At 40.9% G+C, this 14,936-nt stretch overlaps 1 protein-coding gene across 4 annotated transcripts; it reads left to right on the plus strand.

Moving 5' to 3' along the window:
* Nucleotides 1-156: 156 nt before the first annotated feature.
* On the plus strand, nucleotides 157-13,405 carry ehmt2 (euchromatic histone-lysine N-methyltransferase 2). Of its 4 annotated transcripts, none has more exons than XM_054606013.1 (28): nucleotides 157-183; nucleotides 1,657-1,726; nucleotides 1,815-1,988; nucleotides 2,742-3,016; nucleotides 3,262-3,325; nucleotides 3,460-3,542; nucleotides 3,638-3,778; nucleotides 3,933-4,004; nucleotides 4,580-4,700; nucleotides 5,747-5,833; nucleotides 6,118-6,254; nucleotides 6,380-6,523; nucleotides 6,615-6,937; nucleotides 7,033-7,272; nucleotides 7,790-7,872; nucleotides 8,036-8,142; nucleotides 8,447-8,569; nucleotides 8,654-8,755; nucleotides 8,909-9,013; nucleotides 9,350-9,522; nucleotides 9,665-9,832; nucleotides 9,914-10,058; nucleotides 10,175-10,252; nucleotides 10,519-10,634; nucleotides 10,801-10,887; nucleotides 10,982-11,060; nucleotides 12,286-12,461; nucleotides 12,749-13,405. In XM_054606013.1, the coding sequence occupies exons 1-28, from the start codon at nucleotides 157-159 to the stop codon at nucleotides 12,927-12,929; spliced, it is 3,681 nt and encodes a 1,226-aa protein (XP_054461988.1). In that variant the 3' UTR covers nucleotides 12,930-13,405. The 4 variants fall into 4 exon arrangements, with proteins under 4 accessions (XP_054461988.1, XP_054461991.1, XP_054461989.1 ...); XM_054606016.1 differs by having other exon boundaries at nucleotides 9,368-9,522; XM_054606014.1 differs by having other exon boundaries at nucleotides 5,750-5,833.
* Nucleotides 13,406-14,936: the final 1,531 nt, after the last annotated feature.

Raw genomic sequence — 14,936 nt, forward strand, 5'->3', positions numbered from 1 at the left:
CTTCTCCTGGTAGTTTAAGGTAAAACCCCAGCACTCACGCTGACTTCCGATCAGTTGTTTCGAATCAGTGGGCACGGGAGGGGGCGGGGCTCGGGACGACGGGGGCGGGGCTAGGGACGATGACGCGGCACGTTACGTTGACGCGCCTCGCGAAACATGTCGGCATCCGAGACAACGACGAAGGTAGGAAACCCTCTGCAACACAAAACGGACAATAATGGAACTTCGGTGTATTTCAGCATGCACACGCGTTAGCCCACACACCAGAAACAGGCCCCTAAAGCAGCAGCCTCCTTCAACGCAACATGTCTGAGCGTGTCGATTGTGTGAGCTCTTTGTTGCAAGCTGTGCTAAACTGATAGCCACATTGACGTTAGCCTGGAACAGTTTTGTGTTGAATAAAATAAATTGCTCAAATGCTGTTAATGTTTTCCTTATTTTTCCTCGATGCATTGACCTTCAACTCCTACGTCCGTTGTCTCGCGTTGCTTTCATCACGTTATTGTATTTTGTAGGTTGTATGCTTTTAAAGCTAATGCTGACACATTGTGCTTGTTTTGTACAATGTGATAGTTATGAGGTAATTACAGCGAAAAAGGGAGGATTTTGAGCAGTCAGGGTGTGAAATCTGACTGTATTCAGCTCCATTTCAAGGACTATTGTTGCTTTGGATTTTGTAAAAGGTATGAATGGGTCGATTGACTGATGGCGGCACTTGACGTAACAACAGAGAGGATCAGCCATTGGTTGAAGGGTTTATTTTGGACTGGTGAAGGCGGAAATCAGATGCTCTGAACGCAAACATATTGGTAGTTATAAACATAGCACGTGTACCTGATTTTTATTGACAGAAAAGTATATAGTTTGTGTCTGGTGATTCTTGACCCCACATATTAATTGCATTTTGAGTATGCTGATTGTTATGCTGATTTACATTGGAAAAACCAACTGTAAATCATGTTTTCTTCAGCTATATGTGGTATTTACCAATAATAACTAAAACCTGAAACAATGAGTAACCAAACTTTGTTTCCTGAGAAATAGGTTTTAAGTGGCAGCATTTGTTTGTACTACAGTGTGCAAAATATCCTTAAACTGCTTGCTAACTAGAATGTTAATGTATAACCAGACAGCTGCAATGCAGGAATAGGTGGACAGCTTTGAGATTTTAAAAAAAGACAGGAAAAGGTAGTTATTTGTCTTTATTACAGTAGAGTTATCCATAGTAATCCTATTTTAATGTTGTATTACTTATTGGCAAGCCAGTGACAAAGAAAACATTCAATAAATTAATTTTTCTCTTACCTTGTATAAAACAAACACAAAGACACTGTCAATGTTGGGCTAGCGCAAGTTTAGTATATACACATTGAACACAACATAGTTATCCTCTGAAGTGTGGTCTTTTATAGCTATATGTTACATAGCATTTAACATGTACTTTTTGAGTGTGTGACGAGTCCAGTTGTGTACATCATTACATGACTCTAACTATAGCTAAATTGTAACACATTTTTGCGGCTGTCTGACCTGCAATAATGTGTACCGCAATGATTAAATAGATCCAGTAGTCTGTCATCTAGAATATCAATTTCTATTTAAAAGGACTAATATTTTATGACATGATATCTCTGCTATCTGTTGTTTCTTTGCCAGGAGCCTCCTGGAGGAAATGACTCAGAGACACTAGCAGAGTCGTTAGCCGGACCAAGTCAAGTAAAGGAAGGTATGTCTAAAGCGAGATATGCTCATATTTGACATTGGTGCCTTTTTGGTACTCGAATAAACAGAGCTGGTGTGTGATTTTGTTATAGCTACTTTTCCAGATAATGCAGCATCCACCAGAGCTGCTGTTGCCAAGAAGACAGAGCCTATGGGTGGTATGACGTCAATGTTGTCGTCACAGCAGCATGGGAAGAACGCTTCAAAAGCTGGAGAGGAGGGGGTGAAATGGTCACCCACCTCCTCCCCAACCAAACCAGCAGCAGGTAAGACTTTGGATCCAGTCAGCTTCCATCGATATTATTAAAGCAGTGACTCTCCATTTTATTTACCTAATATGACCTTAAATTATCCAAAATTCCACAGTGAATTATTTTTCTTTGCTGAGGTAGATAGACATGTTAAAAAAAATTCTGAATAAAGTTGATATTATTATTATGATATGAACAATGTAGATATGTAAATTAAATGTAGATTAAAAAGGTAACATGGTCATACACAAACCTTAATGCACTGCTCATCCAGCACTGGACTTTCATCGTGGTGTTGACTGCTGCCCTGAGCAGACATGTCGCCGCTGTTCTCCTCAACTGAGTGCACTACAGGACTGTGTGAGCGCACAGGGGAGGCTCGGCTAGTGGGAGGAGAGGCATCGGACTGAACGCTGCCGTTGACAATCAACAGTCGGGCCTGACTCTCCTCTGTAGTCATCTAGAGGAAGTTAAAGAGGAAGGAAACAGATTAGGAATTTGCTAAGAACTTATGACAACTGCACTAATGCAAGCAATGAAAGAGCTGAGATGTGTTAATGTATGTGCAAAATGCAGAACTGAAAATTACTACTATCGCAACATACAAAGACTTAGGATAAAAATGGAATAAAAATGTCACTTTTTTCTTTTTTAATTGACAAATTGAATTGAATTAGTTTGTGTTAGATTGAATGTGATGATAATACAAATTGATAAGCTTTAAAATTTTCTTTTAAGAAAATAATTGCTTTAACCTCCCTCCTACAGGACACGCAGCAAAGTCCATTTCATCAGTGTCATCCTCTTCGTTGTCCTCCTCTCCTTCCACGTCTTCAACGCTGTCTCCTGGCCGAGCAAAGATGAGCGTTTCTGGACCTGGCAGCAGTAAATCCGTCCTGGCACCTGCTCCTTCCTCCTCCTTCTCCTCCTCCTCCTCCTCCTCTTCATCCTCTGCCACAGCTTCCTCATCTCCTTCTGTCTCCCCTGCCCCTCCCAAGATCCACCGGGCCCGCAAGACCATGAACAGGCCTCCACTAGGGCAGGTGAGACCATTCAGCAAGTGGTTAGCATTTCACATGAAATGAGATGTGTACCTCCGTCTTGATTTTGTGCCAGCATTTTGGTATCTTACATTGCATTGGCACATATTATTCTTGACCTGAGTAACAATATTGTAAGTTGGTTCTTAAAGAGTAAGAAATACTTCAGCCACTGTGTAGTAGTGGCTCAGTTCTTTGTTGCAACTTTATTATTACAATTTGAGTCACTGGCTATTTTTGTTTCACAGATGAGCCACGGTGAGGCACCTGTTGCACCTGTTATCCCTTCAGCATCCTCCGACTCTGAAACTGGTTAGTGGCCGTAGAATGTTCACACTAACTAATGTTTGCCTGCATACAATAATCCAATTGCTATGAATAAAAATGATTAAGTGTCTTGCATAAGTTAAGATTCCTTCTGTCGGGGTTGTCGTTTTTTCGAATAGTTGCAAAAAGGAGAAAACTGGGTCAGTTATCCGATGGCACACCTGAGAAGTCAGAGAACGTTCCAGAAAATGCTCAAACTTTGGTAAGATTATGTCTTTGCAGGTACATTTACAATGACTAATCTATTTAAATGTAATAGGATTTAATGCCAATCTTGTTATTTCTTTCAAAACTCAGGGAGAACCGTTATTTCATAAAAAGGTGGAGTCTGTTACTAAGAGCGAACCAGAGAAGAGCAACAGCAGTGTGGGGAAGTCAGAGGAGGAAGTAGAGGAGAAAATTCCGATTTCCAGTCCGTCCACTCAAAATTCAGAAAAGGTATGAGGCTTAGATTTACTTATCGTCCACTAAAAGTGATCACTCACTGTCAGCAAATTGCAGATATTATCGAACATAATGCTATAGCATGTGTATGTAGGGTATGATTCTGCTTTGTAATCATTTTTCTATTGTCACTTTGTTTCATCTATAGTTAGAAGATGGTGTGTCAGAAGCAAGAAAGCACACTAAAGACAAAGAGGGGTCAGTTAACATATCAGATCATGTGAGTGATTCTATCTATTTTACTATCTTGATAATTACTTTCTAATCTGGTTATAATTGCACTAATCTTTTACTTTGTCCCTTACCTGTCTTTAGATCAAAGCAATAGTCAAAAAAATGTAGTTGGGTCATATTTAAGTACTTGGAGGTTAGTTTGACACAGATGATATCCCACTAGAATACTGAGGAAAATGCAAGACAATGAGCACTTTAAAATTGGGGTAAAATATTTTAAGTCAGTAGTTAATGTTTACATACAGTGTTACTCCCAAATTAATTGTGTATGTCGCTTTAAGACCTAACAAACAAGTAGCAAGAATTCCAAATCTGATTTTAATTTAATTAAAATTTTGGTTTGTGTTCCACTAACTGTAGAATAGTGGGAAAACAGTTTCAGGAATGTTTTTCATGTAGTGTGTGCACATTACTGTGCACGTTCATAAAAGAACAAAAACATTGCGCTGTACTGTTACGTGGTCAAAATCTCGGCAGGACATCCCTTTTTTTCTTTGGTGTTTTTTTATACCCTTCAAATGTGTCACAAGTTTATATTCATTCAGAATTTTTCCCTTGCAGAGTTCAGAGTGCAAAACAAAGGGAGCCGTCCAGAGTAGAAATGAGAGCAAGGAGTCTCTTTGGCCGCAGTCAGACCAGGACAAAGAGAGAAACGCATCCGATGTGGTGGAGACTGTGGAAGGTGAGTCACATTACTTAGTGTTTTTTTCAGGAATAATACGCGAAAAATACGTCCCCATAAAAACATTGAATCATGTTGGATGTAATTTTTTTCACAGTAAAATCTTTTTAATGTGAAGGTGAAACCAAATCTCTACAAGTAAAACTAAATTAAATACAACTTAAGATACATGGTCTAAGCATTCACCCCCTTTTTTATGAACCACTTAAATCATCCCTGGTGCAGCAAGTTGGGGGTCACGTAATTAGCTGAATGAAGATCACCTGTGTATAATCAAGGTTTGGCAAGTGAATTAAGCTCAAATCCTCCTCTGTCTGGAATCTTCAGCCATTGCTTTGTCAATGTCCTGCCATAAACAACAACATGAAGACCAAGAAACACCCCAAACAAGTTCATGACAAGATAATTGAAAAGTACCACTCAGGGGAAGGATACAAGAAAATTTCCAAGGAGCTGAATATCCCTCGGAGTACAGTTAGGACAATCGTCAAAAAATGGAAAGAATATGGTAAAAAAAAAAAGTGTGTGTATGCCGAAAAAAATGGACTTGTGAGGGAGACCACCACAAGGTTTATGGCGTCTTTGGAGGAGATGCATATAAAGTTGGGTATTTGTGGAAAGATTGTAAAATTGTTGTTTACTCACAGTCTTTGTTCAAAGCAATAGACCTTCAGCCGTTTTGCAAAGAAGAATATGGACAAAATGTGTCCAGATGTGAAAAGCTGGTGCAGACCTTTCCACAAATGCATTTAAGGCTGTAATTGCTTCCAAAGAAACCTCTAACAAATATTGATTTGAGAGGGGTGAATCCTCGTGCAAATATTACTTGTGTAAAGCTTGTTAGACTTGATTCTATCTTGAAAGTAATTTTTCTGTTGAAAATTACTTCTGATTCAGTGTTGTAAAACATTAAAAGCTATAAGAGGAGTGATTTGCTTTTTATTGGTATGGTATCTTAAGCAGGTGTACCTCATTAAACTACATATTCTTCTAACTTGTATCACTCATGTCAAGTGCTTATATTTTGTCATTCGGTTTGTCCTCAGCAGAAAGGCCCACTGAGTACACAGAGGTTCCCCTGGGTGCTCTGGACATCGCTGCTGCAGACAGCCTGACACTTTCACCTCATCACGGTAGGTTTATGATACATATGTGTCTCTGTAATATGAATAGGTTGAAAATATGAAAGTGTTTTTCTCTATAATCATTGCAGTATGGAACAAAGCCATAGTTGTCCTAAGAAAAAGAGGTTTTGGTAAAATGAAAAGATTATTTATTTTTCTTAAAGGGTTAGTTTGGATTTTTTTTAAGTGTGGTTGTATGAAATACTGAGCTATGGTATACTACAGTAGATAGAGTTTGCCTTAAGACCATAAACAACGTCATAAACCATCAAACATTTCTCTCCTCTCTACAGAAGGAAGTGAGGCAGGAGACACAGAGCGGCTGGAGGAGCTTCCCCTCTGCAGCTGCAGGATGGAGGCTCCTCGAGTCGACAGCACCAGCCACCGCGTCAGCAGACAGTGTATGGCCACCGAGAGCATCAATGGAGAGGTTTGTCTTTGTAGCGTGACAGTGTCTCTGCTGGTCTCTGTGGTAGTTCATAAAGCTCACAAATGACTTTTCTTATAACCACATCTCCAACTGTGTAATCTTGTCCTTCTTTCTCTGTTTGTCAGCTGAGGGCTTGTACTGATCGGACTGTAAAAGGGGAGACCATGCGGCCGTCCAGCCGGGTGTCCCTCATGGTGCTTTGTGACGTCCATCGCTCACACATGGTCAAACACCACTGCTGTCCTGGATGTGGATACTTCTGCCTAGCGGTAAGGGGTTTAAACCATCTGCTGTCCTCTTTTTCCTCTTCCACATCCTACCTACTTCTCCTCCTTGATGTCCTGATTTCTTCTCTTTCAGGGCACATTCCTTGAGTGCTGCCCGGACCAGCGCATTGCTCACCGTTTCCACCGGGGCTGTGTGACAGTGCTGGGCAGCGGGCGCAGCCGTGCAAACGGCGGCGGTATGCTTTTCTGTCCCCACTGCGGTGAAGATGCCTCCGAGGCCCAGGAGGTCACCATCTCCTCCTTCAGCTCAGCCACAGCCTCCGCAACCACCGTCGTCACCATGTCGGCCTCCTCCACCACCACCCCGTCTCTGCCGCCCTCCGTCCCCACAGCACCCTCCCTCAAAGCCTCAACAGGAGGGATGAAGGACGGGAAGATGCCTGAGCGACCTGTCAGGTAAGATTGGATGGAGTGTGACAGAATAATTGGCTGGATTTAACTATAAAAATCTATATTTTTACACCTGTGGTCTTCTTCACTTCCTCTTCCAGCGCACGGATGCACAGTCATGGCTTGGTGACGCTGGCAGTGGAGCAGCAGCAGCAGCAGCCCCCGCAGCCTGTGGGCTCTGCAGCAACTGTGGCCACCATTCCCCCGGCAGAGGAGGGAGTGGACAGCGTGGGGCCGTCTCTCTGTATGCCAAATGGGAAACCCATCAGTCCCAGTGCACTTCCACCTGGGCCCAGCAGGGCGGCGCTGCAGAAGGCCATTCTCACACAGGACACTGAGAGGTTGGAGGCTAGATTTTACTATTTTTAGTCACAGTAGGTTGAAGGATTGAAAAATGAACTTTCAATGCAAAGTCTCCTTAAAGAATGCAAAGAGTAGCATATTTAGTCATTTTGGTGTTGCACTAGAGGCATGATTTAATCTTCTTGAAGGGGCTTTAGTGGAAACAGTTCAGACACTTGCAATAATTGAACTCATCTGTTGATAAAATTTCAATTCCAGTTTCTCCACTAACTTGCTGTTAGAGCAGTTTGTTGCAAACACACAATTAATCTGCAGCCACAGAAAATGTGCATGATGCAGGGAAATTCCAAGGAATAAAGATAAAGATAAGATAGAGACAAAGAGGTTTTTATTGTCATTGTAGTGAACAACAAAATTCCGTTTGGCAGCTCTTAGCTAGCCAGCAGCATGTACTGTGTCCAGAGTCAGGAGCTTGGTTCCTATGAATAGCCCATACAGTAGCTTTCAGTGGATGTCAGAACAGTTTAGACAAAAATGATGTTTTTGATTTGCCAGGAGGAAGAAACTGAGGTTCCACCCACGCCAGCTTTACCCAGCTGCCAAGCAAGGAGAAGTGCAGAGAGTCCTGCTCATGCTGAGTGAGTGGGCTTGCCCTTTTCATTTAGTCTTGTCGGTATTAATCTCATTTTACATTTGAATCAGAAATGTTGTCCATTTGTGCATTTTCTCTAATCCCAAGACAAAATCATGATCAATTTGTTCAATATTTATATATTAAAACTGTTTGTGTGTGTATCACAGTGGAGGGCATTGATCCAACATACCAGCCTGACTCTCAGAACAAGCGCTCGGCTCTGCATGCTGCAGCTCAGAGAGGTCTGCTGGAAGTCTGCTACATTCTTGTACAGGTGAGAAGACAAGACTAGTGTCAAAAAAGTGTCTTTATTTTCTGTTATAAGTACACATGTTGTAAAGGGGCTTTAATAAAAAAAGCTGTTATTGCAGGTTCCTTTCTAAAATAATGTGAACAAACATGTGTAAAAGAGGGTGCAGCAATCTATATCTATAACACTATAAACTCTTGCATTTATGATCTCCGCTGACATTATTTAAACTGTAACTTGACAAACAGCTCTTATTATTCTGTGTGTTTATTTAGTCTCATGGTTTTGTGCCTAAGATTAAGGATTATATTTTTTTGTATACTGACAGGCCGGTGCTCAAGTGGATGCCCAGGACAAGGACCTTAGGACCCCTCTGTTGGAAGCGATCATCAACAATCACATTGAGGTGGCTCACTACCTGATCCAGAACGGTGCCTCTGTCTATCATGTTGTAAGTGTTAGTGCCTAAAATAAAATCATAAATGTAAACTTTCAGGCGTTTGTTGGATTTAGACTTCAATCTTTATGTCCTCAGGAGGAGGACGGATATACTGGCCTCCATCACGCAGCCAAGCTGGGGAACTTGGAAATTGTCAACATGCTTCTAGAAACGGGGCAGGTTGATGTAAACGCACAGGTAGAGGAAGAAAAACAATATTTTTGGGCCATCAAATAACCTTCTGTCTGTAATTGAAGTCAGTTTGTGCATCATATCCGTCTAACTAGAGGTGACTGATTCAAAGCCAGTGTAGGCTAAATAATTCAGATTCTTCCTGTCGGTTCGTTCCAGGACAGCGGTGGCTGGACGCCGATCATCTGGTCCGCAGAGCACAAACACGTAGATGTGATAAAGGTGCTGCTGAACCGAGGAGCTGATGTCACCATTAGTGATAAGGTAAGTTTCTACTGGCTAATACTCAGGTTTGAAGATTGTATTAGATGGAAAATGTATCTTTTTACTTAATTTGTAGCATCTGCTCTCTGAGTATGCCTGTAATATTTGCTTGCTGAAGCAACGCACCGAGTTTGTGTGCGTTTGTTGTTTATTTTCTTGCCTGATAATCAGACTAAATTGCTGTTTCATATGAATTTGGACCGGTGAATAAAATGAGATATTTCCTTTTTTACTTCAACCTGCAGCCCCTCTCTGCTCTATAGGCTCGTAACAAATGATTGAATGGCAAAAAGGATGTAGTTGCATGAAAATATTGCAGGTTTTTACTTTAAACAGTCCCCTCCATCCCTCCAGGAGCTGAATGTGTGTCTCCACTGGGCGGCGTATGCAGGGAATGTGGATATAGCCGAGCTGGTGTTGAACTCTGGCTGTTCCCTCGCCTCAGTTAACATGCACGGAGACACGCCGCTCCACATCGCCGCCAGAGAGGGCTACTTGGAATGCGTTACGTGAGTCAACGTCAATGACGAGCTGTAGACTCATTTAATGAACAAGTCACATGTATCCTTGGCTTTAGCTCAAAGCCGTAGCAGCCATCCATATGCCCTCTACCACATACCAACAAATACATTTTTCCTCTTTTCTCTGCAGGTTGTTCCTGTCCAGAGGTGCAGACATTGACGTCATGAACAGGGAGGGAGACACGCCTCTCAGCCTGGCACGGGTCGACACGCCGGTGTGGGTGGCACTCCAGATCAACAGGAAGCTCAGAAGGGGAATAACCAATCGCATGCTTCGGACTGAGAGAATCATCTGCAGGTAGTTGTTGTGTTATGCTAATGGTGACTTGTCCCAAAATGTATGGTTGACTTCCTGATGTAACTCCTTCCTTTCTCCCAGTGACATCGCCCAGGGCTATGAGAACGTGCCCATACCCTGTGTGAACGCCGTGGACGACGAGGGCTGTCCTTCAGACTACAAATATGTTTCGGAAAACTGTGAAACTTCAGCAATGAACATTGACCGCAATATTACACACTTGCAGGTAAAATGTAAATTTAGGCTCTTCTTTAACTTCATTATTCTCTTTCTTCAACATACACACAATTATTTTATGCAATGAAAAATGCATCTCATGCCTTATAATTATCTCTTCTTTAGCACTGTAGCTGCTCTGATGACTGCTCATCCAGTAACTGCCTCTGTGGACAGCTCAGTATCCGCTGCTGGTACGATAAGGTAAATAGAAATGTTTCCGCCACATTGCCAAAGTAGTATGCTCGGAACACCTGCCTGATCTAATCGCAAGTCTTAACTCATGAGCAAAAACAATGTTTTCCATGGCATTTATATAGATCTGAATAATCAGAAATGATTAGCAGAAATTCTAATTTTGGTTTGGTTTGAAAGTTTGTGAGATCCATGAGGTCAATGACTAGGATTTTTGAGTCACATGAGAAACAAATGGAGTGAAACTAATGTCAATTTGTATTATTTCTTTCTAGGACCAGCGGCTGCTCCAGGAATTCAACAAAATTGAACCTCCACTTATATTTGAATGCAACATGGCGTGCTCCTGTTACCGAACGTGCAAGAACAGAGTGGTACAGGCAGGCATCAAGTAAGAATTCTTATATTCACATAATATCTCTACCATATGAAACTAATCATAAGAGCAATAGATTTGAAAAACTACCTACTCAGTTACCTTCTGAAGTTATTGGCTGGAAGGCAAAAGCCATAACGGTCGGTGTATTGAACCCTCATAACTTCCTTTTTTCCCTCAGAGTTCGTCTTCAGCTCTACAGGACAGAGAAGATGGGCTGGGGAGTTCGAGCTCTGCAGGATATTCCACAAGGAAGCTTCATCTGCGAGTAAGAAAGGACTTTCCACAGGGCACACAATAGATTCCTTTTTATATGAAAAGTCAGAGTTTAGACATTAAGCTTCTTTCCTCCGTCCACACAGATACGTCGGGGAGCTCATCTCTGACGCAGAGGCAGATGTTAGAGAAGACGACTCCTACTTGTTTGACCTGGACAACAAGGTGAAACTCTTTATTTAAAAAAAAAAGAGAGAGGTGACTGTGATGGAAAACAGGAGAGAGAGCATTTGGGTTATTTCCTGTAAAACCAACAATAGTAAAACATTAGCCCGACCCTTACCCATGCAGTCGATTCCCCAAGTACATCTACAACTACTGAACTAGACAAAAAAAACTTAAAATCTGACTATCGGGTAACATTTTTCGATGGAAGTTGCGGTGTTGAAAAAAAACAACTTTGTTGACATTTCTAAATGTACTGCACTTATAATTTCAACATCTATAGATCAAAGACAAAACCTTTTCAAAAATGGTCAACAATGGCTTTCCTTCACAATCAGTTTAACATTGTGTGACACGGAGTCAAACCTTTTTATTTTAAATCTGCTGATTCAGATTTTTCTTTTTTTTGGTTTCAAAGTACTGCACTGCAAATGGCAAAAAAATATGATAGTTGTTTTCATTGGTTGCTCTTTCTCTATAATTTGAGGGATATTTTATACATATGCAGATTAAACATTTTGTGAATTTGTGAATTTTCCTTCATTAAAATGGCCAGTGTGGAGCATTGTAAAACAGGCATTGGTGGACGACTGTATCTTTCATTAAGACAAAAGTAATAAAAATGATACAATAGTAAAACACAGTCTACAGCAACTAGCGGCTCTGTTAAACTCCACTTTGGCACAACGGTGCTTCAAGTGCTTACATCAGCATGCGAACACGCTCAAAATGACAATGCTAACATGCTGATGTGTAGCAGGATTAATGTTTACCATCTTAGTAGTATTTAAACCAAAATATCTGACAAATTTACATTTTTACCAGAGGTTGGTACAGCTATTCTATGGTCTGTACTCAATTTCATGGCAATCCATCCGATAGTTTTTTATACACTTCAGTCTGGACCAAAGTGGTGGGCGGCCGGAGGACACTGCAATCCATAAAGGCACAACACTAGAATGGCTTAAACAATTAAGAATCACACAGTTTCAATGAAAAAAGAAAAGGCAAAACGAGTCAAACATAAAGATTAAAAAATATGTGATTTCCTCTTTTTACAATGAATAGGGAAGACTATAAAACTTGTGATGAAAACAACTTGTGTTTAGTAATTACTAATGTATTATAAATACATCAGATAGAGTTTCGATATCGGATCTGTTCATTATGCACATCTGTCTGAATAAGGAATAGGTGTCTAACACAATGTTGTTGTTTTCATAAGGATGGGGAGGTGTATTGTATCGATGCCCGGTACTATGGCAACATCAGCCGCTTCATCAACCACCTGTGTGACCCCAACCTCATCCCAGTACGTGTGTTCATGCTGCACCAGGACCTGAGATTCCCCCGCATCGCCTTCTTCAGCTCCAGAGACATCCATAGCGGACAAGAGCTGGGGTGAGAAGTTTATGATCACCTGTTCAAAGCTTATTACTTCATCCCTCATTTCCAATTCCAAACTCTTTTCTTTCTCAAAATGTTCCAGTCTCGCTCACATTTATATTTCTCGATCCTCTGATGTAGAATGATCATTTTCATTGGATCGTCTTATTTTGGGTAGAGAGTAATTCTTATTGAGATTGTAAGCTTTTTATTTGTCATCAACGTATCTTCATGAAGCCCCATTCGGCCGTTAGCTTGAGTGAGAATTATACAAATGATTTTCAAATTGTCTTTTTCATTAGATTCGACTATGGAGACCGCTTTTGGGACATTAAGAGCAAGTATTTCACCTGTCAGTGCGGATCAGAGAAATGCAAGCACTCGGCCGAAGCCATCGCCTTGGAGCATAACAGACTGGCTCGACTGGAGGCTTGCCCAGAATCGGGAGCTGACTGTGGGATGACCATGATGGGAAACTCTTAAAAACACTCACCAAAGGGGCCTTTAGAATGACCTCATCCATTTCACATGTGCACATTGGCAATGGAAATACACCTCAAGGGTTTTATCATCTTTAAAATTCTGTGTTTGGTGCTGTTTTGTTTTTCAACTTGAAATGTCCTTATTTTTCTCGTTAAAGTTGATCATATACCCTATGGTAGAGGACATGGGCCTAAACAGATGTTTTAAACTGTGTGATTCTGTACATACAGTATGTCTACTGTATATATCCCTGTCTGTTTGTCTTGGCACATGAAGTTTGTGCATTAGGTGTCTGCCGTCATTTAACTGTCATGCATATCTGTTTTCTGTTGTGCCAACACAGTACAGTAATGGGTCAACCCTTAGCCCATACTGGACTCCATAAGGACCTTTGTATATCATTTGTTTTTGGACAATTGTTGTTATTTTCTTTATTTTTATACGCATTGTTTTCTTTATCACATTTAGTGTAATAAATTAGCTCATGAGTTGATCTTTGGGCTTTTGTATTAAGTTCGTCATTTTATTTATAAATCTGTGTCTCACTGGATTACAATATCCTAGGTAATCCTATATCCTTACCTTCATCCTATGCACCTTTGTGTGATATACACAATATTTAGAGAGATTTAGCTCTCATCAAGACTGTGGCCTGCTGGTGTTATTGTTTTATCAGCAGGGGGCATTTTGAAGCCATAATGCAAAACCGGAGAGATAGGGCGGGACGCTGCACTGGGCACAGTCAGAGATGTGACAAGAAATAAAAGGAAGATGTCCCACTCTGCTAATAATTCTATGAACAGACAGAGAAATACAGGTTACCTGAAAAAACAGCTTTTTGTAACGAATTCATGCATTAAGTCTAACAATTAAAACTTGTCAAAAGAGGAGCTTCTTTCAGGATTTTAGAATCAGCCAAGTCTTGAAATCAAATTTACATTTTTTATTACCTCTCTTTGTACATCATGTATGTATTAGTTTATTATATTCCTTTATTGATCCCCATGGGGGAAATTCAGGTGTTGCAGCAGCTCAACTACATAGCAACAGATAATAAATACACATATTATACAATAAAATAAAAATAAGAATAAAAATATACAGTATATCCACATGGGGGGGGCCTGGTCAGCATGTTGACAGACTGTGGTCTCCGCTGTTGTTATACAGTCTGATGGCAGTGGGCACAAATGAGCGTCTGAAGCGCTCCGTCCTGCTCTTTGGTAGAATCAGCCGATGGCTGAAAGAGCTGCCCAGCTGCCACAGTTCCTCATGGAGAGGGTGAGAGGGATTGTCCAGGATGGCTCCGAGTTTGGCCTTCATCCTCCTCTCACCCACTGACTCCAGACTGTCCAGCTCCAGACCCACCACAGAGCTGGCTTTCCTCACCAACTTATTAAGTTTGTTGGCATCTCCAGTCCTGATGCCACCACCCCAGCACACCACAGCAAAGAAGAGGGCGCTGGCTACCACAGACTGGTAGAATGATTGATGAAGTACAAATAATATGCATGCAAAAGCAAGATAAAGTGAAATAATAAAACATTTCTACCACAGAGCGCCCCTATGGGTTAGGGCCTCAAGATCATAATGATGGTGTCACCTTAAACCCTGAATCCTTTCATATTATATTGCGTTTTTACTGATGCATACAATGTTACTACTAAGACGTTTGTGATTAATCAGATTACCACAAACACTACACAGTGAATGTTAATTCACTGGGCCCCCTCTGTGGCAGTGTTAGAAGGAATATTCATATATTTTCCTTAGGCAAAAGTAACAATACTACAATGTAACAATATTCTGTTATGTGGACTTATAACCAAAATCTTACTTATGTATTTTATTACAATACTGGATTTTAGTTATTGATGCAATAATGTGTACTTTTATGTTGCAGCTGGTAAAGCTGGAGCAAATTTGTATTCATTTATAAACTGCTAATCATTTATAACTTGATTAATAGTTTGAATACTACATCAATCTACAAAGTAGCCTAATAAA

Source organism: Anoplopoma fimbria, chromosome 10 (assembly GCF_027596085.1).
Source record: "Anoplopoma fimbria isolate UVic2021 breed Golden Eagle Sablefish chromosome 10, Afim_UVic_2022, whole genome shotgun sequence".
Taxonomy (NCBI): Eukaryota; Metazoa; Chordata; class Actinopteri; order Perciformes; family Anoplopomatidae; genus Anoplopoma; species Anoplopoma fimbria.

Excerpts from the sequence above, each read along its gene's own strand:
- ehmt2 (XM_054606013.1), top strand. The coding sequence starts at position 157 with ATGTCGGCATCCGAGACAACGACGAAG. Across the intron at positions 184-1,656 it reads CATCCGAGACAACGACGAAG|GAGCCTCCTGGAGGAAATGA; the intron begins GTAGGAAACCCT and ends TTTCTTTGCCAG. Across the intron at positions 8,756-8,908 it reads AGGTTGATGTAAACGCACAG|GACAGCGGTGGCTGGACGCC; the intron begins GTAGAGGAAGAA and ends GGTTCGTTCCAG.